Source organism: Podarcis vaucheri (assembly GCF_965113315.1).
Source record: "Podarcis vaucheri genome assembly, chromosome: 4".
NCBI lineage: Eukaryota > Metazoa > Chordata > Lepidosauria > Squamata > Lacertidae > Podarcis > Podarcis vaucheri.
In genome coordinates, this window is record NC_138762.1 from 69,766,400 (window position 1) to 69,793,854 (window position 27,455).

At 43.5% G+C, this 27,455-nt stretch overlaps 1 protein-coding gene across 2 annotated transcripts in view; it reads right to left on the reverse strand.

Moving 5' to 3' along the window:
* The window catches only part of EGFL6 (EGF like domain multiple 6), a 49,279-nt gene extending 22,154 nt beyond the window's left edge, over positions 1-27,125 (reverse strand). Inside the window, exons 1-7 of one of the 2 annotated variants that reach the window (XM_082220887.1) lie at positions 27,076-27,125; positions 23,210-23,374; positions 19,676-19,798; positions 11,850-11,962; positions 6,232-6,324; positions 1,332-1,451; positions 486-605 (exon numbers count right to left, since the gene is read on the reverse strand). In XM_082220887.1, the coding sequence (XP_082077013.1) occupies positions 486-605; positions 1,332-1,451; positions 6,232-6,324; positions 11,850-11,962; positions 19,676-19,798; positions 23,210-23,271 (631 nt within the window). In that variant the 5' untranslated portion in view covers positions 23,272-23,374; positions 27,076-27,125. Of the gene's footprint in view, positions 1-485; positions 606-1,331; positions 1,452-6,231; positions 6,325-11,849; positions 11,963-19,675; positions 19,799-20,534; positions 20,554-23,209; positions 23,375-27,075 lie in introns of those variants that run through there. The other variant, XM_082220888.1, reaches the window with a different exon arrangement.
* Between the last annotated feature and the right edge of the window lie 330 nt (positions 27,126-27,455).

The following is a 27,455-nucleotide window of genomic DNA, read 5'->3' on the forward strand; positions in this document are numbered from 1 at the left end:
TTAATGAATAGGCTGCTTGAAAGGTTATGAATGACTGTAATCACAGCTAAGAGTTCATTTCCTGTGCTTGTCAAGATTCACCTAGGTTCTAAAAGATCCCTAGAGCCCATTGGGACGAGGAAGTATCCCCTTTCCAAAAGAATAAAACCTCCAAACCATTTCTCCCAGGGCTTCTCACATAGCTGCAGTTGGAGAACATGAAGAAAAACTTGTTTTTAGGGACTTTCAAAAACCCACCAAACTCTGCAGGCAGTTCCAGACCACCTGTTTATTCATCACGATTTGTTTGTGTGAAAGTCAGATGGTGCTGCCTCAAAGCTCACCTGCAGGAGTGGGGACAGATAAGGACCTGCCCCACCAAGCCAAAAAGTTTACTCGCTCTTGCTCTAAAAGTATAGCCATTCTATAGTGTTCAGCAAGCACAGGCCGGATTCTTGGAATGGTTGTGCTAATGACAGCAAGAGCATAAATGGATGCTGATGTACCTATGCATGTTTTTCCATTTGACGCTAACTGAAGTCCGCTCGATGGACATAGGCATCGCACGTCATCTTTCACTTCTTCACAGCCATATTGACAATTCACCGTGGCGCAGCTCCTGGAATCTTGAAAAACGTGTTACTTGACAAAGCCATAGGTAAAACTGCGTAAGAGGATTTGTTTCATTAACAGATGATAATGACCTTAAAATCTCTTCCCTAATAGCATTAATGCACCGGCATGCAAAGAAGGAGGAGGAGGAACATGAGCATATACCTTAGCTATTTGGCTACTGCTATTCCTACTGCCAAATAGATACAGGCCTCTGATTTAAAAAGTGGTTTGTCTCTTTGGCAGTGGGAACCGCTGTGGCAAAACCATACCGCCAGTTTTAAAAACAGCTAAATGGGTTGCTGTTCCATTTCACAGGGCATAGTTCAACGTAATACTAGCTATCTGTGGATCTCTAAATTGGTTGGGACCTGCATGCCTGAAGGACCATGTCTACCACATGAGACTGCATGAACCTTAAGTTCTTCATCGTATGTCCCAGGTTAGGCACCTGAGCTTAGGAGGTGGTGACTGGTGAGAGGGCCTTTTCAGTTGTGGCACCTGTAATGTAAATAGGCCTTTTCTTGGTAAGCTTGCCTAATGCTGATCTTGTTTAAATTTTACCAAAGCATTCCAGCATCTCGGCATACAGCCTACTCCCCACCACCACCACTAACTCGTAACAGTATAAATTAACCAGCTGCTTCATACTATGAGGCACAGGTTATTTCATGATTAGTTACAATATGGGCTTGACTCCCATCTCACGTGCTGCATCTTGTGTAATATCCATCACTTACTTGCGCATGTGCCGTCGGGCATGAGCATGTACCCATTGAGACAATAGCACTTGTAGCTGCCATGCGTGTTCATACATCTGTGCTCGCAAGGACGTGGCTTCAATCCGCATTCGTTGATATCTGCAGAAATAATTGGGGGTGGGGATGGGAATGAGTTTGTAGATCTTTGGAAGAAAACAAAATAGCTTATTGCAGTTGCTATTTTACGGCTTAAATTCCCACATGGAGAAAATGTCTCCAGGATTCAAGCGAGCCAGATTCTTGAAAGAAAGAATTCAGGAGGCCATCTGCTGGGCTGTGTGCTAGGAGCGCTAGCAGGAAGTTCCCACCACACCTGACAGAATCTGGGGAAGTGTCTTACACCAAGAGATAGATTGTACTGGGAAGGGAGGAAAGAAAACAGCTGCTACACTGTGTATATGCTGAATGGCCATGTAGTCTTGTCTCCACAGCTCAGAGGTTCTCAGTTAGGTATGGTAAATATCTGTACAGTGGTATCTCGGGTTGCATACACTTCAGGTTACATACGCTTCAGGTTACAGACTCCGCTAACCCAAAAATATTACCTCGGGCTAAGAACTTTACTTCAGGATGAGAACAGAAATTGCACGGCAGCAGCGGGAGGCCCCATTAGCTAAAGTGGTGCTTCAGGTTAAAAACAGTTTCAGGTTAAGAACGGACCTCCGGAACGAATTAAGTACGCAACCAGAGGTACTGCTGTAACTGAAAACAAGAAATGTAAATTTCTTTTACAAGTTAGTTCGTTTACCTGGCTGTGGCTGGATGATTTATTAAGCCATTGTAAATCAATGATTTAAAGCCAAGCTTGAAGCATCAATTTTATATCATTGATTTAAATCAATTTTTCTGTTTTGAAGTTCATATACTTCCTGAATAGGCAGGCATACTGCCTCGCTACTAGAACAATGAAAATGCTTATTGTCTGCTTTCCAGTGGCCTTTACTATTGATCTTAACCAGTCAGTTATATTTCCTCGTGGTTTTCTTTTATGTAGAAAAGCAGTCTTTAATTCAATCTGATGGACACATTGACAGGATTCAATTTTCAGAGATTACAAATGCGGGTATGCTTTTATTTGTTTTCCTTTCATGTTTTGTTTTTTTTAAAAACAGAGAGAATTGTTTTAAAAATTCTTTTTAAATCTGTAACGACAAACTGGCATGAAGAAATGCCAGCTTGCCAGTTTTAAATACTTCGTTTTAACCATCTGGCAAATTTGGAGGTCTAGTTTCACTCCTAAGCAAATTTTCATAACCTGAAAATAAATCTTCGCAAAGCAGAAAAGTCCTAATGAGGAGCTGGGGTAGATGGCATTCATGGTGCCACCACTACATTTGAAACAATGCCAGCTCATGCCAGCCAGGGTGGAATGTAGCGCCAAAGGCAGTTTCCATTTTTTGCTGTGTGCCAGCTCCAGGTTGGTGTAGCTGCAGAGCCTGAGAACTGAACCCATGGGACTTTGGATAGAAAGCCACCTTCATCCTTCCGCTCTTTGTTTCAGGGCTTTACGCACCAAACTCCTGGCAGGAGAACTCCCAGGCCAAGTGTTTAGCCTCTGTTACGACATGGCCCAGCCGCATTCATCACACCTCTCTGCTTCCAGAGACTAGTGGAGAGGAATCAACATGCCTTCCTAACCCACATCCCCTAAGCCTTCATGAAGCTGAGGAGCTATTTTGACTTTCTACTTGGATGATGGAGGATATTTGCTAGTCCCTGTACTACCGCCCATAGCAGAATCCACCTTCAGGCTGAAAAAGTTTCCCCAAGACAGACAAAATAACTCAGCATTGTTTTACATGTATTGCCCTTGCAATACATGCAGCCTCTGCAAAACCACCACACAGCTCTGGCAACTGATGGCACTTATGTGTAGCCTCTACATTAGAGTGGACAGACACTTTGGATAAGATAACTTTTGAGTGTTATTTCCACTGTAGAAAGTTCTGAGATGGCAAAACACAGCCTCTACATATTGACTGGAAGATTTAAATAGCTCTTACCCTAGGGAAACTGGAGAGGAAAGAAAAGAGCGAGGACAATTTGGCTGTGCACACACCAGGGTGTTAATGCACATTTGTGTAGCATGGATCCAATTTATCCATGCTTTGACCACCCGCCAGCATGTTCCATTTAAATCTGTCTCAATGTTTCCTGTCCATACTAGTGGGTGGTGTTTTATGGGCTGTATCATGCTGAGTGACATTGTCCTCTTCCCTCAAGCTACTAATTCTGTGGCCTCCAGAAGTTGTGGAAACCTGAGCTCCATTGGGGGTACACACACAGGTATTTGCTTACCTGTGAGTGCGCACCTTTTGTTTGAAAGAACTGTTTTGTCTGTGGAATAACATAGTAATAAAGTTTCACCAGAGCCAATGTTTCACAGTGGGCAAAACAGCAGCAGCATCTTTTTCCAAATTACACACTCACGCAAAATAGCAGCTTCAAAAATAAATATATATTTGTGTGTCCCACCCAGCACCACCAGGTAGAGAACCGGCAATCCACAAAGGAGTGTCTTGCCAGGGGAAGAATGGCTAGCAGGCAAAGACACAAAGTGCCTCCATTTTCCATAGCCTTGCTCCCTCCCAACACGGAAAGCTGTGGTGTGGCTCAGAAGAAGAACATGAGCTGCACATTTCACACACAAATACAAAAAGGACAAGGCAGGACAGGGAGAGCGATTTGGGAGAAAGGGATTTGCAGACAGTATTTTTGTTCCCCTTCCCCCTCTGCTGTACCTGCACGAGCCAATTTTATTTTTAATACAGCTGTTTTGCAGAAGAGCAGTTCAGAAAACAGCTGTTTTAACTTTTTTCTCTCTCTTCCCACTGCCAAGGAACCTTCAGCAACAACCAACAGTAATAGGCATGTGACACCCTTTCCTTTGTGCTGATGGAGACAAAATGGATAGGTAGAGCTCAAGCGATGAGCAAGTGAAAACAAAGTGTTAGGGTTAAAGGTAAAGGGACCCCTGACCATTAGGTCCAGTCGCGACCAACTGGGGTTGCGACGCTCATCTCACCTTATTGGCTGAGGGAGCCAATGTACAGCTTCTGGGTCATGTGGGCAGCATGACTAAACCGCTTCTGGCGAACCAGAACAGCGCACGGAAACGCCGTTTACCTTCCTGCCGGAGCGGTACCTATTTATCTACTTGCACTTTGACATGCTTTTGAAGTGCTAGGTTGGCAGGAGCAGGGACTGAGCAACAGGAGCTTACCCCATCGCGGGTTAGGGTTAGCACCCAGAAAAAAAATCACCACGTATGTTGAAAAGTCACACCCACACTCAGGTAACCTGAGATTTTACAGGTAACTTCTGTGTACCCACACTCAAGTAACCTGAGATTTTACATTAGAACCACCCCATCCCCCGCTTATGCACGGATCAGAAACATCTGAATTAATTGACTGGAAATGTTAAGCTGTGGACAAAGATGAGGACAAAGCAAAAACATGCACCTATGGGATGCCCTGAATCCAGTTTAAACTGCCGTGTGTGCACACATGCATTGCATAGTGTAAAAATCCATTGCAGCTAATGGGAGGCACATGTAGCAGACACTGAGCTCGTTAATGTTCGCTCCACATTTCTAGGTATAGGTCCTGAATTGCCGTTTGCTCCAATTCAGCAGTCTAGCCAAGGTTAGTCACATGCTCATATTTCTCTCATCCAAATAAATGAAACTTAGAACCCAAACTTTATGATATATTCAAGACCTATGATCAGACCTCTTGACATCCTTTCCTTTGATGAAAAGGAGGTGAAGAAGATTGGAGCCATGGCACTGGGGGCATCTGGGCATTCGTGTGTCACTTTAACTGGCGCACAGAGCAGGGGATACACACAGATATACATATTACAGTGGTACCTCGGGTTAAGTACTTAATTTGTTCCGGAGGTCCGTTCTTAACCTGAAGCACCACTTTAGCTAATGGGGCCTCCTGCTGCTGCTGCGCCACCGGAGCACGATTTCTGTTCTCATCCTGAAGCAAAGTTCTTAAACTGAGGTACTATTTCTGGGTTAGCAGAGTCTGTAACCTGAAGCGTCTGTAACCTGAGGTACCACTGTATAAATTTCTCCCCCTACTTCACTTTGAATACCAGCTTGAGTCAAGGGGAGACTTTAATCATGGAAACAGTGCAAAAGGCAAGTATAAAAGGCAGGCACAGAGGATGACCATTTTTCCACAGCTGCTGTACTGATCCAAAAGTCACACTTCCTCCAGCAGCTGCTTTTAAGCACAGGGAAAAAAGACAAGGGGAGATTTGGCTCTTCTGCTTATGCTGTCACTTCTTTGCCTACTGCCTGATAGTAAAACATGTAAATTTCATCAGGAAAAAACTAGCACACACCCTTTATGGCTCCTGTAAAGCCAGAGTTCTTCTGAGCAGGCCTTCCATTCCAGTCCAGCTTTAATGACATCAGCCTCTGTTCCCTTATTCATGCGGCCTTGCAAGCCAGAGCAGAGCTTCTCCTAGCCCACGGAGAATGCATAGCTCAATACAGTAGTGGGATGCCAGAAGTGGTGTTAGCTTGAGTTGATTCCAAGATTCCTTAGCCTATAAGTTGTATTTCTTACACTTAGAAAGAGGCACCAGATGTTCTTATAAGAACACAATGTGCCTATTGTAGTTGCAGGAATCCAAATCACTGCAACTTCATACTCAAATTAAAGGTGTGTGTGTGTGTGTGTGTGTGTGTGTGTGTGTGTATTGGGATGGGAGGAGGTCTTTGATCTAAATATAATAGAAATAACCATTTGACGTTTCAAAGGGTCTCCCTGAAATGCAGGGATGCGCATCTCCTGAAGAATGTACATGCTGCTGCTGGAGAATAAAGGCTGCAACAAGAAAAATGATAAATTGTACATACCTTGGCTGCAGGTTTTGCCTGTGAATCCAGGAAAGCATTTACATTTGTTTGGCATCATGCATTCACCATATTTGCACCCATGTTCACAAGTAGCTGTAGAAGGAGGAGCAGAGAAATAGGAAGTGAAAACGCAGAAGAAAAATAGCCCAACTGGTATATTCTTCAGTATTATTATTATTTTGAAAACAGTGATAATAAGAAAAGGATTTAAGAAGACCAACAGCAGAGTTTGTCTAATTCCTTGGTCTGAAAAATGTCCACATGTATTTAGAATTTGGGTAAGCTTTTAAAAAACAACCAAGTACTTTGTACTTTAGCAAATCAAACCAGCAGAAACCCACCCCAAGAACACTTGTAATTGTGTTATATATGATGTGTTCTTTGTAACATAACATTGTCTTTCCCCTACTTCTTTTCTTTCCTGTTTACTATGGAATTTAATAAATGTTCTCCAGAAAATGTTTATTTCAACGTAACATTGCTGATTTGATTTTGTTTCCAATCATTGCCAGATTTGCTTCAGGTTACTGTAGATCCAAATTCTTTCTGGAGTGACTTAATTTCCCCTGGAAATTATAGTGAGAGCTCAGGAGGAATAAAGAGGCTCACATTTGGACCTGAACACTTTTCCATATCAGAATCTAATATACCACCCAAGCATCACAATGCCTGCTTGCCAAAAACCCTACTTTCTGAGAGTTTACAGCTATCTCTCTGCACAACTGAAGTCTTTTTTACTTTTATTTATTTTTCTTCCTATAGGGTATGACTGGGTATGACTAACAGCAAAGTTAATGATGGCTTCCAATATCCCCCCTCCGCCCAAAAAAAAAAAACCCATGCCAATCTGAAATTCAATTAAACTGGTGCTTCAGCAGTGGTCTAGTGAAGTATTAGGCATTACATATACAATACACATTCAGATCAACTGGTGACCATGAGCAGTTTTTACTCTTACCTGTACTCAGTGCCTTTTTTCTAGAAAAACAGGTGCCGGTACTCATCATGAAGTTGTTAAAGCAAGTGCCACACTTTTTAACAACAGCAAAAAGAGGTGCCAGTATTTGTATGTCTTTTATTACTAAACTCATTCATTGCACATTGCCAAAAAAGTGGAAATTCATCACCAGAAAAGGGAGGGCACAGATATTTGCATATAACCTGCATGTGCTAATGTATATTTATGTCTGTAAATGTATAAATAATTACTGTAATTTTAGTAGCAACTACTCCAGCAGGCTGCTTCAGTGGGAGAGGCGAGAAGCAGGGCTCATTCCATCAGCTCTGCTGAAAGACTCCATCAAGGGCCTCCTGTCCCTGAACTGTGGACTGTTGCCATGCCAAGTACTACTGTTTTGACTTCAATGACTGGCACCTGAGGTTTTTTTCCTCCCCCTTCCCCTCCACACCCCTTTTCACTGGGTGTTGTCTCTTTTAGACTGTTAAGCTTGTAGGCAGAGCCTATCTTGTTTTAACTCAGGGAACTTTAGCTGTTTTTGGACTGCAACTCCCATCATCTCTAGCTAGCGGGACCAGTGGTCAGGGATGATAGGAACTGTAGTTCAAAAATAGCTGGAGTCCCCAAGTTTGGGAAACCTTGTTTAACTGCTTGTGTGTAAGCTGCTCTGGTACACATGCTTTAAATAAATAATTGACTTGGAACAGAAATACATCTCACTGTAAGCACAGAAACCTGGGATCAGGTGACCTTTTCAGACTGCCACCCAGGTGATGTTATAATGGGTTACATTAGTCCTTCAAATAAAGGGTGCCTTCCAACTGAGGACTGTCCTTCTATGCAAATGCTTCCATGTGGACTTCTGACTGGCAGCTTCACACTCCTCCTAAGCTGACTGCATGAGGCGGGGGCCACCTGGCTTTTGAGCAAATCCCAAAATATGAAGTAGAGGTGGGATGATGAACTGGCTCTGAACTGCTAGAAATTCATGCAGCTAATCCATCCACAAAAAGAGTAGGGACAGGCACGTTTGAAGCACTTGCCTCAACTCTTTCAATGTCCAGCTCCCCACCCTGCAAAAAACTCCAGTCCCGTGATGCAGTTTCTCCCATAACATGCTCACATGCCCAGTGACACTTCTGCAGTCAGGGTTAAGTAAAATATGCACCATATTTCTATATTTCCTACCCATATATTTAAATCTATAAGGCTTTTTTTTGTCACAGAGTTTAGGTTTCCACTCCACAGTATTTGCGTCTTCTACATGTGGAATTTAGTTTGTTTTTTAGCTGAATCGTAGAAGTCCTTGGCCACTGTTCAGAACTTTCCAAATTTAACATGACTGAATTTCAGAGTCTCCCAAAATGGTATTCTAAAATCTATTAGAAATCAATATCTGGCAATTTAAACCATCATTTGTTCCAAATGGTTTAATGAAAAAGGTGTTTATTATAAAAATCCTGACCAAAAGTAGTCTAATGAAAGGAACAGTGTAATAAAGAAAAAACAATAGTTGTAGCTTGGTTCTCAAATGTAATCCATTTTGGAAGTCTGTTCGACTTCCGGAAACGTTCAAAAACCAAGGTGCGGCTTCTGATTGGCTGCAGGAGCTTCCTGCACTAAATCGGAAACCACAGAAGCCACGTTGAATGTTCGGGTTCCAAAGAACGTTCGAAAACCGGAATACTTAGTTCTGGGTTTTCGGCGTTTGGGAGCCAAAACGTACAAGTACCAAGGTGTTCGAGAACCAAGGTATGACTATATAGCACAGAACATCTGCATCTTAATTTATATATTCACCATATATCATGCAGGACTCAAACCAGATATCTGCCAAGAGAAGAATGTAAAGCTTTTGAAAAATGGATACTAGTCAGAGATATTCTATTGTTTTTTGGTGGGAAGCTCTCCTTGCTTTTTTAAAAAGAACCTTACATTATTATCCATTCTTAGCACACCATATACTCAAGCAGCTGAACTGGGGTTATACAAACAATACAAAAATTATTAATAAAGGACTTCTCTATTCAACAGATGGCAATGCTTTCAACTAGAGCTATTATCTGCAACATGCATTAATAAAGGTTCAAGGAGAAAAAGCTCTTTTGGCAGCTATTTTGATTGGACAACAGTCTGGTGAGCATATCAATTATGCTGTGAACTTTTGTTCATCTGCCCCATATATTCAAAGCTAAGCTCATCAGGACAGCAGATGCAGCGTCTACGAAAGAGACGACTCCAAGAGTCAACATTTTATTAGTTCATTCAGCTTTGCCAGACTCCAGCTGGAGAAAGATTTCAACCTCTCCCTTGTGTTTTTACTATTTTTTATTAAAATCTTAGAAGTCATTAAATAACCATAGGTTCTTCGTTGAAGTAATTCTCCAGAGGGCTGAAAACAACACAGATAATCCTCAGGTGCATTTGCATTAGGATGCTAGACAGTTAAAAATCTAGCAAATACTCCATTTAACATAAATACCTGAGGACAACATATGCCACTTAATCAAAAGCATCTGGCAGTAAATAAATACCTCTGCATGGCATGCTTAGAGATTGCATTTTCCCTGTGGTATTTTAATTTCTAACACTACAGCTTTGGGGTAAACACTGAGCATGGAAATCCCATAGTGATCTTCTTAAAATAATAATAATAAAGAAGAGTAATGGGTGGAGCTCATGGGCAGAACCCATAAAAAGTTACTCTAAGGTATAGAACTACTGCATATGTTCACAGGAATCCTAGCACCAAGCAATACTATACACATATCATACCAGGGCTCCACATATCCCAATGCAATCCAGACTATAACAGTACCAGAATTTGAAAAATAACCTATATGTCTCAAGAAAGTAAGCCAGACCAAAGACTACAGGTCAAAGCTCACATATTCACCACACAGCTGAGCATGATGGGGAAAACACAAGGAATTAAGCCTGCAGTAAACACAGTTTCTTTCTTTCATCAAGCACAGAGAAGATGCTGAGGTCCTTCTTCATGAGCCTTCTCCATGTGAGGTCCGGTGGGCGGCAACATGAGAACAGGCCTTTTCTGTGGTGGCATCTCACTTGTGGAACGTTCTCTCCTGGTGCCTTTGCTACAGATCTTTAGGCGCTAAACAAAAACATTCCTCTTCTCCCAGGCCTTGGCTAATTAAACAATCCTTGGCCTATTAAACTGGGGGGATACAGTGGTACCTCAGTTTCCGAACTTCGTTCTTAAACCAAATCTGTTCTTAAATGGAGGCGCGCTTTCCCTAATTAGGCTTCCCACCGCCAGTGCCCTTCCACCGTTCAACTTCCATTCTTAGACCAAGATAAAGTTCGCAAACCGGAACACTACTTCCGGTTTTGTGGAGTTTGTAAACCAAATAGTTCATATACAGGACTGATCGTAAACCAAGGTACCAGTGTATTGAAATTTAATTTAAGAAGATAATAATACTGGGTCTGACCTGAGACGAGCATTTCTGGCTCCACCTTCCTGACTGTTTAAGCAGTACTCCCTGCCACAACCTTTTCTTTTCCCTAAGTGGGGTGAGGATGCCAGGAGGAACTAGCGAGTAGGCTTGTCCTCAAATGTTGGTGTCACTGTACTCACTGCCTTCCTTCTTTCCTTCCTTCCTGTGTCACCTATCCACCATCTTCAGGATGTACACAGGAGCCATTTTAAACTATGCCTGCATCACATGTGTGCAAAGCTAGTTCCACTAGGCCACATCTCCACTAGGCACACATGTGCAAATCAAAATGAATGAATGAGTGAGTGAGTGAATGAATAGAGTGTGGCTCTGGGTGTGAAGTGAAACAACTGTTAGCAGCACTGAAGTGACCTCCCTGGAGTGCAAGCCTGGGCAGTGTGTATGCCCAGACGACAAGACCCCACTTTCGGCCTTACTGTTGTTGTCCAAATGAAAGCAGAGTATCTGTGGATGTGGGGAAAATCACCCAAGCCATTTTATTTGCTTGTCTTCTGGCTAGTTGGGCAACTCTATCCTAGGATAAAACTTTTTGTTTTATATTCTAGTCTATTTGTGGACTCTACAAGTCACACCTTAGGCTCCTCCAAGATATGTGGTTCATTTTGTGTAATAGCTGCAGCTCTTTTCTTCCGTGAACTACATTTGTGAACTTGTTATGGAATGAACCCAGGGAATCAGGAATTTTGGCTACCCTGAAAAGTACAGCATCTGCCCAGGACTAATAGGAGGGGGAGGGTGGAAACAAGATGAAGCATTATACCACAAGTTAAAAACAATAATGCACAAAATTGCATTTTTTCATATAGTAATTGTGATGCTATGTGTTATGGTAATTACTACAATAGTGCTAAAATGATATGTATCAGTTAATATTAACGGACTGTTTTCTTCTCATCCATGTATATAAATGGATATATTATGGTATGTGGCATCTGTTAAATGATTAATGGTTGGTCTGTGCTGTACAGCAAATCAGTTAAAATGATCAGAATACTTTTTTTCCTGCAACAGAACATTTTCACTTAACCCTGTCTTGTCATTTTAAACCCTCAAACAGCACTATGCAGCTTTCATTTCTTTATTTTCGAAACCACTGGCAGGCCCGTCAGGAAGTCAAATCCATTCAAATTTAGGGATATATTTCTGGAGACAAGGGAATGAAAGGTTGTTGCTATTACCTTCACAGTGCCCTTTGCTATTCCTTTTCCAGCCATAGCAGCAGTCAAGCTTAGAGCCATAGCGGCAGACTCCAGGTTGATTCATGGTTAGGAGCTGCCTACGACCTCGTGAGCTGTGCATAAAATAGAACAGATGAATTAATGGATCCCCTACAGGACCAGGACCTGGAAAGATGTTCCATTTCTCCATTGCGCAGGCTGGCCACACTGGTGTTCTGTTGAAGTAACTGAAATTAAACACTCCTGAAGCACCTTAATCACAAGTGTTATCTGCCTATGTGGAACACTGCAGCAGAACTGACTTGCTCCCTCCAGCAAAAATGCTGGCTATCTTCTATTTGTTAAGCTTCTAAATCCTCTGCCCCTTTTCAAGGATTTCGGAGGGACAGGCATGAGGTTCTAAGGTGGCCTTCCATCTATGTCCTGCATATATATCCAAATTTCCTTAATGCCAAAGATTTACATCAGCTGCGTTAAGATGTACATCTCTGCCCTTACCAGCCAATGTTGCTGCTAGTTCTCAATTAAATAAACAGCAAATAAAAGCACAAAATCTGATGATTTTCCTCCAGTTCTAATTTGCAGAATCTGAAAGCACACAAAGACTTTTGGTGCACAGATGTAAGTTTTCAGCATCACACATTGAGCATCAGCCTATGAAACCTACAGTACTAAGAAACCTAGATTCTGTGGTTACAAAACAATGTGCACCTGTTTTTGCAGCCTTTCTGCCACCTTTGCAGTTAAATTCTGATATGAATCTATACATAGCAGCAAGAATAGTGTTTGCTTAAAACATTTTACCAAATATCAAGAAAGGTGCTGTTAAAAAAGTTTGTATATAAATAAAATAAGAGGCAAATTGCAAGGTGTCTGTGATTCATTCTCCTGTGCCTTGGGTTTGTTTCTTTAAACCAAGAATAGGCAAACTCGGCCCTCCAAATGTTTTGGGACTACAACTCCCATGATCCCTAGCTAACAGGACCAGTGGTCAGGGATGATGGGAACTGTAGTCCCAAAACATCTGGAGGGCCAAGTTTGTCTATGCCTGGTTTAAACCAAAGGCAACCTGAGCACCTGCAAATCCTAGTAGACTTAAACCCTTTCCCTTCTGATCACTTTCCAGGTCAAATCTCCTCCAGCTGATTTTGGTTAAGGGGGGGAAGAATGCAGTGGAGAGAATCACAGAACTCCTTGTGACGTTTCCTTCGGCCTTCTCTCCATAGAATAGTTATGGACATCCAATTATGAACTTCCTATGAACTTTCATAAAGGTAAAACGAAACCATGGATTGTCTCTGGAGATAAACATGATTAATTCAGCCACAAACCTTATGTGTAGTAGAGCTTCCTAGGGAAAGAAATATGAGAGAAATAAATTGTTTTGTTTTATTAAAAAAACTTTTCACATGGCTTGGTTAATAAGCCTGGATGGAGCTGATAGCAACAAGACAAATCCACTTAATCTTGCTGTCATTCATTCCTAAACAGAGGTTATCGGGAACATTATTTTGTGGATTGCGTTACTATATAACTTTGCTGTTAGCAATGGGAAACGCAGAGTGGAGAAAACATGGTTCACTTCCTCCACCACCCTGAAATTATCCTTACTATTTTCAAACTTATATGATAAAGGTTAAATAGAATAGCTGTATAGATTTTAAATCCCACTATTATATGATACTTTGTGCTCTATGGTACTATTAAAAAAATGTTTATGTCATCATCATCAAAGAATCAACAGCTTCAGCCTATATGCTGAATCACCAGTGATATTTAGCATAGGATGTAGGACATTGGACTTGCATCCAAACTGCTAACTCAGCATACCCAGAGGCCTGTAGGATTTTAAGAACACACACACACCTTGAACAGCGGGTGTTTATGCCACGTCATAGGATTTTTTAAATTGTCACCTCAGTTCCAAAAGTGGTTTGCTATGTCAAGGGTGGGGGTATGTGTGACTGCCAACTTGTGTGAAGATATAGTTTGCTACTTCCTGGCCATTAAGTGTAGGAATTCTGCATGATGCCATGGCTGCCATCATAATTACAAGGAAGTCAGCAGCAGTTTGACCCAGTGAGTCTTGTTTCCAAATAAACACGGTGCTATTTTTTTCGAAAAAGAAGTGCCAGAAGTCACTTCGAACAACCTCCCTCTTTCTCTTAGAATGGCAATTGCACCCACCTGATGGGGTGCCAGGACTGAGTTCTGGCAAGTTCTAGCTAAAAAAAACCACATTTATGATTGGGCTGTCTTTTTAAACTGGAAATGATTGTGGGATATTGATGACAATGAAAATTAGAAAAAGCTGCAATGTTGTGCTTCCAAACACTGCTGGTAAACATATTTAGTGCATTAAATCCTCGAAAGTTTCCAAGAGGGGGAAAAGACAACCAAGTCCAAACCTCACAAAAAATAATAATAACCAACTTGAAAGAAACTTGTGGTTTATTCTCCCTCTTAAAATTAAAAGCAAAAATCACATGTCAGCATCAAATAGCTCCAGATTTTCTTCCAATACATTTTCAGGCTTAAGGGGAGATACTGTAGACTATCAAAAGGATACCAGAAACCCTGAAGAGATACTTCTGAGTTGCAGGGGGGTAGTGGTCAATCGAGTGGAAATGACATCCACATTGCATATAAATAAAACATGCTAAGCACATTAACAGAAAGAAAAGAGTTCCAACATTCCCCACTGCCTAGTCCAGGCATATACCAGGATTACTGCTGAACTTCTCACAAGGTAAAATTTAGCAGTATATTTGTGATTCACTAACAGCAGAACCAACTTCAATTTTTCAAAAAGCCATGCTTACCAGAATCTGGCAGGTTCCAATTACCTTTGCAGCTGCTAACTGATCAGAAACAAACACATTGGCCTGACTGATCTGCCGCAATTAGTGTGTGGCGACAGTGCAGATCTCCATGCATGAAAATCTTCATATATATGTTAAAATGGTTTCAACCTACAGAAAAGCTGCCAACCTTGCAGGCTCTGGAATCATTCTTCACACAGAAGGCAAACCATGTATGTACAATAGGTCCTGTGATAGCACATCACACTGATTCCATCATGCATGTATGCAAAGAAAGCAAGGACTCATACAAAACGCAGCATCTACAAAGTTGGAAAGGGCTGAGAACTTTTCACTCTAGCTTTCCCCTTTCACTGCTATTTTTAGTTTAGGTCTGTGCATTTGCTTAGCTTTGGGATTCACTCACTCAGAGTTGCAATGTTGTCAGAGCTGTTCAATTTCCGTAGAATTATGACACATAGTTCATGAGGCTTTTCTTACAAGGTCTCAGACTACTTACTTTGTAGGAATTCCATTTATGTGATAAGAACTACTCCAGAGTACAGTAATAAGTTTAAAGTTATTCCTTAAGGTTTTTGACAAACTTGATAGGCTACAAAATTAGAGAAAATATTTATTTCTTTATTTCATAAAGTTTATATAGTGTTTGATTGTTTTAAAAACCCTCAAAGCAGTTTACAAAAGAAATAAATCAATAAAATTATTAGTATAAACAGTTAAAACAATAAAAAATTAAAACCAGCAATAAACTAAACACACACCAGCAATCTGGGTAGATTTGTCTAAACAAAAATGCTTTTAGCAGGCGCCAAAAGGAGTACAGTCAAAGCGCCTGCCTTATGTAATATTTACGTCTTTTGAAATCTGCTGCTAAATGCAAATCCCAAAAGTTTATTGCTTTATTTCCTAGAGGTTTCCAAAAACCCCTTTTATTTATTGTCATTTATCTTCTACAAATTTCCACATTTCCTGTGTTTTTTTAAAACTTTCTTTTTAGATGCTTTGGCTTCACTTTTTCCAAGCTGATTCTAATTTTGTGACTTCCTGCTCTTATTTCCAACCACCCATAGATGATAATGATTTCTTCACGTTCCTGGTCAAATATTTTTAACTCATTCATTTAAGGTGCAATCCTAATTAATAGGGCTTACTTCTAGGTAAGTACATACACATTGATTAGGAGGCAGTAGTCTGAATGTTACCAGACAGGTCTGTTGCAGCGGTCTGGTCCGCAGAGGTTAATGGAACCAGAAGAATCACTGAAGATTATCTTGATGACACTGACAGAGGGGTCAACTATCTTGTTTTCCTCAAGAAGGTGCCTCTCAAAGATGGATTCTTCAGGAAGGAGAGAACAATTTGGGAATCAGAGCTAAGCTTACCCTCTTTGTGTGGGAAGTGATTTCATCAAAGTGCAGGTGTGAAAGCGAGCAATAAACCGGTAGTAAGGGGACTAAGGTAGAAAGAGACAGAGAGGCCCAACTTGTCCTTTATAAGAATCCAATACTGTGGCACTGGTAGCCCCTAAAAAAACCATGAATGTGGGAGCAGAATCTGTTGGGAGTGTTAATGCTGTGAACCCTCAACTTACACTCACATATATGTGAAAATAAAAACTTTTACCACAGTAATGCCTCTGGTGACTTCATTTAAAGGAAACCAACTCAAAGTACACACTGGAACCCCCCCCCCTCTCAGAGCCTGTGGTGCATGTAGCACAGCTTTATATCTTTGTGAGCTCCAAGTAGCTAAATGATCGACAGCATTTTTAATTAAGACATGGTGTGTTTTATTTATTCTTCTGGGAGAATTTAAAAGAAACTCATATGTTGCTCAGTTTTCCTTTATCACCCTCCACACAGTGCTTGAAATGTTGAGGGAAGAGGGAAGTAGGAAAACCTCAACTTCCATGGTTGGCCAACCATGCTTCCATTGCCTTATAAAAGCAGTAACTAGAGGGACCAGGCACCCTCAGCTCCTTGTAATTCAAGCACTGCCCCAATACTAGATTTTTACTGGCTTCAAAACACATTGGTGTAAACTAGAGCAGGGACCTCTAGGGTCAGGTGAGAGACAAAGGTAGAAAGGAGACAACCAAAGAGGGATGCAATGGAGGAGGTTGCCACTTGCTTCTTTGATGTCCAAATGCATTCTGCTTCTGAGGAATCACCAGATGCTGGAAAATACACTCTTTTCCCATTAGTGGTCTCAAGACAAGAGATTTCCCCTTAGAGACCTCTCTTCTTCCAGCTATGCTGATGCTGGGCTCAGAATAGAAACTCCTCCTAGGAATCTTCTTCAAGAGCTTTTCTCACTCCTCCTCCTGCTCCTCCTGGGTTGAGGCAGGGAGGTCACCGCCGATTTCTTTACGTCAAAATGTGACTTCCCCGCTCCCTATGTAAAAACCTTGCTGTACAAAGAAAGGTAGTGTGATTCTGCTTTCCCTACCCAAAATCCCTTACGGTAGAGAAAACTGTAGAGTCTGGATGGGGATGAGTGAAAGGAAGAATGCCAGAGCCCCAACTGGTGTGGAATGCTTCTAGCTCCCATGTTTCTTGAAAGGAGGCAGGAGAAACAGCCAGCAGACAACAGAGAGGGGAAAAGAGCTAAGGTTTAGTTAGTAAACAGGAAAGAAGCAAGTGGAATAACTCAGGCAGGTGTACCATTTAAAGGAAGCCCCAGACCAACAAAATGGGAGGGGATGGCATCCAATAACACTGAGGGTGAGCTTAAGCTGCCTTCCCCTGCGTGGTGCCATCCAGATGTTTTGAAGCTGTGCTGGGTAGGGCTGATGGGAGTTGGGAGTCCAAAACATCTGGATAGTGTCAAGTTAAGGAAGTCAGGTTTAGAGCAGGGCTTCCCAAACATCTGAGCTCACTGGCGCTTGATGAGCTTAGAACCAAAATTCTTAGAAATGTAAATGAAATATCAATATACAAGCAACCTTTATTAATCACCAATTGCCATTGCTAGGAATCACAACATGTAAGGAATACTATTGTGTTGTGTGGATTCAACTTATTAAATAAAGAGGTTCCTCATTGGCAAGGGAGATGTATTATATATACGGTGCATATGCCCTTTATTTCTCATAGTTCCTAATCAAAGTTTTTGCACTATACCTCAGAAACTTCTTTTCTACCTCTAGACCCTTTTTGATGCCCTTTTGACCCCTTCACATAATCCCATTGATCCCAGGTTGTCAATATTGGTCACTTTTGGAATCTGTGGTTTGGAATAAGGGTGGGGAAGCTATGACTTTTTGGGCAGGTTCAGGACCAAGCGGGATATAAAGCTAAATGAGTCTATCCATTTCATATGCAGGTTTTTAAAGGTGTACATTTTAATACATAATGAGTGACTCAGACCACTTCTATAATGGTAATTTGTACTTTCTCTCGAAACTATGTTTTACCAGAGGGTTTTTTTTAACTCACTGAGTTAAACATTCAGGTTTGATTTCAGCTCACCTATCCCCATGTTTGGGATTGCTACCAGTACATTTTATATACTGTGTGGCCAGGCCAGAAACACACAGGACAGGACAGTTTACTGGGAACAACCAATTGCCAATATGCAATTTCAAATGTCTATCTGGATCCCATGAGGTAGTTAGGCTATTGCTTAAGAACACCACCTGCCCCTTTGATTTGGACAGAACTCCTCACACACTTCCGGATCAGGCTTAACATACAACACCCCTTGCAAGGTCCAGCTACATGTTATGGCATACAGTATTCTTTGGCAAACACATGAAATCAGCTGTTGAGGAGGCAGAGCACAACTGAGCCACCCTGCAAGTGGAATGACCACGAAGCAGAATGAGACAATTGTCTCAGGATATGAATGCAAGAAAGCAGCAAACGGATGCCCCCCCCCCAGGTCCACCACTCACTACATTATTGCTTTCTGGTCATGCTGATGACCCACCTACCCAGTGAGGAAGGGGTGTGTGTGTGTGTGTGTGTGTCTTTCCTCAAAGGAAGGCATTCTGAGGGTGGTGACCAGGAGGGTACTTGTACCACCACAGTCACCACACACAAAATGTTAAGGACTCCCCACCTTACCCTGGTCCTTCCTCGGAACAAGGCACTCAGGCAAGACAGAAGAGGTGGAGATAAACTGCCTTCCCACTAATGTGGGAAGGAGAGGAGGAATGGGGCGTGGCAAGGGGAAGCAGAGGAAGGAACCACTATCGTTCCAGGGGGGTCAGACTAGATGACCCTCAGGATCCCTTCCAGCTCTATAATTCTATGAAGAAAGGGAGGGGTGGCACCAGGAAGAGGAGAAACACGTGTGTGAGAGAGAGGGAGAGAGAGAGAGATGCAATCCCTTGCACACTGACCCTGGCCCCTCTTCTAAGGTATACAGCATGCAGACACAACTTCTGGCATTATCTTCTGCACTACTCACATCAAAATCCTCACTAAATCAGGTGTGCAGATTAGGAAGGCTCACCACAGCACTAGCCTCAGAGCAGCCACACCTTTAAACTACTGGTTTGCTTTCCCCCCCAAAAGAGAATTGCTTGCCACCCAAAGTTCTTTCAAAGAAAATCCGGCAAGGTGGGAGCCCTGTCTCCTAGATGCACCAGCTGTGATCACTTGAAAATGCACTCTGCATGCATTCCCCTCACAGAGCTGCAATTCCCAGCTGTATTTCTCACTCAGGCTCTCTGGCACCCCGCGTCAAAAAGCCCTAGCAGACCAAGCACTGCAGAGCACCCATCAGAATAAGTTTCAGGAGGGGCAGGTCACAGATTCAGCTTCCAGGTGAGTTACCGTAAATGCTGCTTTGAACCAGCCCTTGGCGGGTGACTCCTAGCCGCAAAGACTGGCAGACAAGTACACCACGCTCCATCCGAAGATCACAGGGCGGCTCGTGACATAAAAATACCAAATGAGAAACACAAAATATGCATTAAAACAAAAACACTGGCTCCAAAGGAACAGATATAAAGCGGTAGAAACCCCCATGACCCCCCCGCCCCTTTTTGATACTAACCTGACATTTTCGGGGAATCCACCTGCAACAAGGGGCAGCCAGGAAATAATTAGGAAAGTGTTCCAGGCGAGCAGCACCATGCCTGAGGAAACTGAGGCAGCAACAGGAGGCAGTTGGGTAGAGCTGGGAGAGAGAGGGAGAGGGAGAGGGAGAGAGAGGGAGAGAGACAGACAGAGAGATGCCCTTTAGTTTGAAACTGGAAGGCAAGCCTACGCGCGACGATCCAGGGACGCTGCTGCCCACGCCCCCCTCTCTCTGAGGGACCCCGCCTCGCTTCTCGGGGTCTTCTGTTCCTCCCTGGTAGCGGCCTCGCCGTTCTTCTTCCCCGCAGCTATTGGACTCTTCCCAGCCTTTCCATGGGGCAGGGGGGCAGAGCTGCCAAGTGCGCAAAGCTGCAGGACCGAGGAGCCCGCGCTAGATCCAGACGGGAAAAGCCACGCTGGGGTCTGAGCTTTGCCTCTCCGGGGTCTGCATGCCTCGGCCTGGGGACGGGGCGGAGATTTGCATGGGAGATCCGCCCCGGCAGACCCCCACGTTGCTCAAAGGCCCTTCCCTCCCGCTGCAAACAACGGTTTTATTGCATGGAGAAGAGGTGGGCGAGTGGGGGGGGGCGGGGGCGGCACTTGCTTGAAATAATCGTAAACACGCGGCTTTATGCACCTCCCGCTTGGGTGTCCCCAGACAAGAGATCAGGTAATTAACAAATGAGAAACAAGCAAATGCGAGACAAGCATTGACCATAACAATCAAAATGGGTAAGGGGTTTTCGGGAATAAAGCGTCGCTCATATTACTTGGGACAGTAATAGATATGCAGTTTTATTTTTTATTTTTGGCGGCGGGTGCAAGGGGAACCTGACCTGCTGCCATTCCAAAAACTGGACTCTAGTGATGCAGAAGGTCCCAAGTTCAGTCCGTGGCATCCGAAGTTAAAAAGGGCCAAGGCACCTTTCGTCGCCGCAGACCCTGGAGAGTTGGTGCGCTAGACTTTCTCCCAAAGGGTCATCGGAGCTGTAGTTCGTTAAGAGTGCTGAGAGTTGTAGCTCTGTGCAGGATGAACTTCAGTTCCCAAGATTCCTTGGGGGAAGTCATGTGCTTTGAGCATAAGGTGCATATACTGCTCAAATAGTCTGGACTGCTTGGCAGGGGGTTGGACTCGATGGCCCTTGTGGTCTCTTCCAACTCTATGATTCTATGAAAAAGGTAAAGGGACCCCTGACCATTAGGTCCAGTCCCGGACAACTCTGGGGTTGCGGTGCTCATCTCACTTTGTTGGCCGGGGGAGCTGGCATACAGCTTCCCGGTCATGTAGCCAGCATGACTAAGCCGCTTCTGGCGAACCAGAGCAACGCATGGAAATGCCGTTTACCTTTCTGCCGGAGCGGTACCTATTTATCTACTTGCACGTGGACGTGCTTTCGAACTGCTATAGGTGGGCAGGAGCTGGGACCGAGCAACGGGAGCTCACCCCATCACAGGGATTCGAAGCGCTGACCTTATCTCTGAAGTCTTTTCCAAGTGACTCCTTTATTGAGCATTCATCCTGATTTGTTTGCATGAAGTTTGTGAGGTGGTTAGGCAATGCCAGCAATTTATTGAGCAGTCGTTGTGATGTTGGGAAAAGTTATATGATGTCACACTGAGCAATTGTTATCCCAAACATTCCATTGCTTTCCCCGTGATTGACTTGTCACAACAGGTCTGATTTTGGGGGAAGCGGGTTTGTCACACAACTTGAATTGTGCCATTTGAATTTTGCCAAGATGTAGTTTAATCCTACCCAAAATCAAATCTCCTTAAATAACGTAGAGATCAGGATATACCTGCACCAGCCCCTTGTTTCCCTTTCACCTCATTTAACTATCTCAACTTACATGGATACCAACATTGCTATATTTCCTGTGGCACTTTCTTCTCTTAGGACATTTGGACTCGGGTGCCTTATTTTCAGAATAAGTCTGTATGTGTGCTATTAGAACAATGTTCAGTGCAGAGATCCACCCTGTTAACTGCGACAGAGTCTACAGCATTAGGCTTGGGACCTGTGTACCTTAAGGAATACCTCTTCTGCAGGTCTGCTCAGATCCTTAGCTCACCTACAGGTGCCTCATCTGAAATAAATTTGGAGAGTGACAAGGAAGGAGAGGGCTTTCTTAGTGGCTCTCCCTAGTGACGTCTGCCTGGGACAATTCTGAATTTATTCCAGCACCAGTCAAAAACCTTTCTTTACCACCAGGCATTTGAATGACAGCCAATTGCTTCTCAGAATGGGATCAGCTTTTAATATTAACTGTGTTGTGTCAATGGAGAAGAATTTGGCTGATGACAACAGGATTGCTGCACGTGTCTTCGTTCCAAACTAGCAGGACAAAAAAAAAAGTGCAATTTTGTGTTCTGCACTGCTGACATGGCAAGAAATTCTCTGGGAAATTGCCTTTCGCTTCCATCCCAGAGACTGAATGCATCATAAGTTTCCAGTACTAGGATTATCTCTAGCAAAGGCTGTGGATGCATTCAAGCACACATCTCTATTGAATTGAAATGTTATTGGTGCACTGAGACCTACCTGCCCACAAATCCCTAAGGACACACCAAGGACTGTCTCTTCTCCTGGTATTTTCTTACTGTATCAATAAAGCTTGAACTCTAGTGAAAGCCCCTTTGGGATTACATGGAGTTTACATTATGTTCTTCAATGCTTTTCCTGCCTATTCCTTTGCATTGTGTCTACAGGTCATACAAGGAAGGGGAGGATGTTCAGGCTTTAAGGATTTGTAAATGAAATCCTCCAGGGCCAAACTAGGCTATATGCTAAATGCATGATTGCATTTAAAGTACCCAGTTCCTCCTGTTTAAATAACAGCCACAGGCTGTCCTATTCAGGATCAGCACCGTGGCATACAGTGTGGAGGGGTTAACCCTCGCCACACAGTCCTGACAAAAACAAACCTCCTCCAGCTGCTATTTCCCCCAGGAGAGAAACTGGTTTGTGTAGAACCCAACATATAATGCCCACCCTCCTTATTTGAACTTCTATTCACCCCCACATTATTATTTTCAATTATTTTTTCTGTAAGCCACCCATCCCCTTGGGATCTTCCCAATGCTTTTTTGAATGAATGAAAGAAAAGACTTGTACATGGCTTTCGCTAGGAATTTTGGAAAGTATTAATTCATTGCTCTGGACATGGTTTGCCTAGATTTCTGTCACTCTTGCCTCCCCACCACCACCACCACCACTGTTTCTCTCTGTGTGTGTTCATTCATTCATATTCATTCATTGGTATTCTAAAGTCACTCTGTAACATGGAAAATCCATGTTTGGGTAGATTACTTTTTATTTTATTTTTGCCTATCTGTTTTCCCATATATTACTACAATGAAATGTAGCCTTCTTAACTTCCTTTGAACATCATTCCATGATATTTAAACATGAAAGAGGCCTGTAATGTATAGCTGTGCTCTGGCAAGGTTAATGTGCTTCATGTTAACTGATTGTCCCATAATTCAACCCCCTTTGAAACTTAAACCTTACTAATGGCGAGCTTGAACCTCTCTCTCTGTCTGTTTGACAGAAGAAGGGATCTGGCACTCCATCCCATGCAGGGTCAGTCAGGGCCTCCCTGGATGAGAGTGGAGAGATCCTCGTCTCCTCAGCGCTGGCCCTTTTTCAACAAGCTGGCTGAGCCAAAGTATCTGACTGAGGAGGAAAGCAAAAACCATAGGTCAGAGAGACAAGTTGAGGCCAGTACCCAGTATATCAGGACTGGGGAACATGTGGCCATCCAGATGTTGGTGAACTACAACTCCCATTATCCTGTCTGGGGATGATGGGAATTGAAGTCCTATCAGCATTCGGATGGCAGCAGACATTTCCCATTCCTGCAATAAGTAGGCAGCCTGGGCAAGTGTGAAGAAAGAGGCAGGCAGCAAAACTGGCAAGGGCTTAGGGAAAGAAGCATTTTCTGAGCTGCGCACAATAGAAACTTTGGCATACAGTCAGTCAATAGAGCAGAGGCCTGCAGCCCAGAAGCCTGGGGCCTGCAACACACCCAAGCCACGCATCTCTCCTGGGAGTGATATGGTGGCTCAAGCGCCTGGAGGCTCCACACTGCCCAAAAGGGCAGTGTGGGGCTTGTGTCTGCCCACCGCCCCCCCCAGCTGTAGTTCACCCTGGGCGCAGGGTGTGCACGCCGCCCCGGGCGCCCTGGCAGCTAGCTATGCCCCTGGCTCCCCCCAAAGAACTTGAGAACTATAGTTTGTTAAGGATGCTGAAAGTTGTTAGAATATCCCTGTTCTCCTGATAGAGCTCCAATTCCCAGAGTTTCCTGGGAAGAGAGATTGATTTTTAAACCACTCTGATAATTGCAGCTCTGTGAGGAGAATAGGGGTATCCTAACAGCTCTCAGCAGAAGGCTGATTGCCGAAGAATGGATGCTTTTGAATTATGGTGCTGGAGGAGACTCTTGAGAGTCCCACGGACTGCAAGAAGATCAAACCCATCCATTCTTAAGGAAATCAGCCCTGAGTGCTCACTGGAAGGACAGATCCTGAAGCTGAGGCTCCAGTACTTTGGCCACCTCATGAGAAGAGCAGACTCCCTGGAAAAGACCCTGATGTTGGGAAAGATTGAGGGCACAAGGAGAAGGGGACAACAGAGGACGAGATGGTTGGACAGTGTTCTCGAAGCTACCAGCATGAGTTTGACCAAACTGCGGGAGGCAGTGGAAGACAGGAGTGCCTGGCGTGCCCTGGTCCATGGGGTCACGGAGAGTCAGACACGACTAAACAACTAAACAACAACAACAACAGCTTTCAGCACTATAACAAACTGCACCAGGATTCTTTGGGGGAAGCCATATCTGTTTAAAGTGGTATGGTGCAAGTCCGGCCTTTATCTCTTGCCGGTGGGCCAGAGCCAAAGGTCCCCTGTCCTAAGTGCTGTGTACAGCAATGCAGTCTTGTTAATTGCCACGGTTCCTGCACAGGGAATGGGGACAGCTCTGTAATGCTGAACAATGGAACTGACATGCTGGATCTTGTGCTCTCATTATACTGCTGTGTAGTGGAATCTGGGATCATGCTGTTAGCTGCCTTTAAAAAAATGGTCTTTAAAATTGCAGAGACGGGATGGAAAAAGAATGTCCATCCCAGAATCAGGGAGGGAGAGAAGGAAGGTGCCCTGAGTAGTTTTTCACTGCAATGTACATGGTTAAGTACTCTTTCAGAAAAGCAGAAAAACCACGCACCAAAAAACTTTCAATTATCAAAGCTCATTTACACACACAACACCACTGAAGCAACTGATATTTAGAGACATAAAGCAGTGAAGGTAGAACATAGCCATCATAACTAGTAGCAATTAATAGCCTTATCTTCCAAGAATTTGTCATAATTATTTTTTAAATTCATCCAAGTACCCTGGCCATCACTAAGGCACTAGATGCACTGATTTAAAGCCTCAACAGTTTCACTGGTGTTAGAAGAAAAAAAGAAATAAAGTTCGGTGTCACCTGGTGATGGCAACACACCTCAAATCCATGGACAACCTGTCCCTGCAGTTTTGCGTAGATACAGAATAGCATAGGTGTCATAACTGATTCCCTGCAGGACATATCCTTCATTTGCACAGCCTGCTCTCCTCTGTGATGATGATTTATGATTTGAACCTAGCCCCGGTGACTGCTAGCAAACTAGCGCTTTAGGGGACAGTTAGGTTATATCACCGGCATCATGTCACTCACAACCACAAGCCAACCAATATCAGGGTCAGTATAACGGCAGTCCAGCTGAACAGGCCCACAACACACACCGTTGAGAAGGGGCTGCTTCCTAAGAGCCAGTCAATGAAGGTTCAGTCAGAAGCATTGCCACACACCGTTCATACATATTGTGTGGGACACCCTTCTCCCACCTTGCTTTTTATGCCCAAATGTCTGCACCATTTAATAAAGTGTTCCATCTAAAGAGCTCCCCGCTTACCCGCAATTATGTGGGCTGCAGAACGTTAACCCTTTCTAGTCACAGGTTTCCTCTTCCACCCATTCCTTGCTTTGCTTGGCTCTGCCTTCCAGGTGGCTATTCATAAACATCTCTCTCTTTTTTTTGTCCCCCTCGGTGCCTAATGTAGAAAACAACTACTGGATTCATTAAGGACTTTTCATGCTTAGCCTCGACCCACCACCCCTGTCAGAAGTAAGACCTCCCTGCTCTTTTCCTTGAAGTGCCTCATTATTTCTCTCCTCCTGCCTCTCAACGTCTGGTAACTTTGCTCGCCATTTCCCACAGCGCTTGGTAGCGTGCCCACAAGTTTTTTAGCGGGGATCTCTCCCTCTTGCACACATTCCAGTCCTAAAGGCATCGCTTTTTGCATAGGCCCCAATAACTAATTGATATTTTAATTAAAATGTTTTTTCCTGAGTGAACACTGAGCACAGTAAAGCCACATACCTGGGGGAAAATATATACAGGGCAAGTTGGAAAACACCCATTTGACTTTCAGTTTCCGGGAAAAAGGTACATTAAAGTAAAATAATAATAATTAAAAATCTGCTAGTGCCTATAGTCTTTGGACCACCCTCAAATGCTTGACAAACGTTGCACTCCTCCTGAAGGAGCAGGTTAGCACTTTAGGGGTGATTCTGGATCCAGCTCTGTAACTGGAGCATCAATGGCTAGAAGTACTTTTTACCTACTGCAGCTGGTTTGACAGCTACGGCTATTCCCAGACTGGGAAAGCCTTGCCACAGTAGTTCATGCGCTGGTTTACTTCAAGACATGATTACTGCCATGCGCTTTATGCTGGGCTTCCCTTGTGTTCGATTTGCAGTTGGTGCAGAATGCTGCACCATGACTCCTGCCAGGAGTGAGGCCTTGTCAGCATATGTAGACTCACCCTGCTAACTGCCCCCCCCATTAAACATAGTGGGCCACCTCACGGTACACCAATTAAATGAATGCCTACTGTTTACAACAGGCTAGGGGTCTTGTGTGAGGTAAATTGTGATTCAGGGAGTCTCAGGCAGGAGCTGGTCAAACAAGGACAGTTTTATTTAAAAAACAACAACCCAGGAAGTTGGTGAAACAAAGTTGGGTCAGGAGATGTGTTCTTTCAGGTAGAAGTTATCTTATTATTTAAACTAAATATAAAGATGCCAGAGGCTTAAACACAGGCACAGATTCTCTTAAACCCCCTTTACTCAAAATCAGTTGTTACACTTCCGTTTCTGTTACTTGTTTCTAGGTCCTTAGTTCAAGCAGATACTACAGGTCAATGCTTTTAACACAGTTTATTAATTTGGTTCACAAGCAAAGGGGTATGTTTGTCAGTTACCCACTCTCTTAACAATCCTACTCCTGAGGTTTTCTAATGAGTACAACAGACCCAGGGGATCGCCTCACCCCTGGTTACTGGTTTGGGAGTCTTCTTTTCCTGGCTAGAATGAGACCCAGGTTGTCTGCATTCCCACAGGTTCTACCTCTCCTTGCTCAGACTCAGCCCTTCGGTTAACTCCTGTCTGTATACCTTCCCCAGGCACTCAGCCCAGTCTTCCTATCTGTAAGCTGCAAGGCTTTTGCCTCTTGCTATAGATAGTGTGGTTGTTCACCTTAAATCAGAACCAGTTTTCCCTCAGACAAACCCAATCCTAATCCCTATTTCCCATCTCAAATCAAGCCCTAACTAACTAACTCCCTCAGAAACAGCTCCTGTTATTTCCCCTCCCTGTGTTGCTCCACCAGCCTCTGGCTGAGCTGTCTTAGGAGTCAGTCAGAGAGAGGCT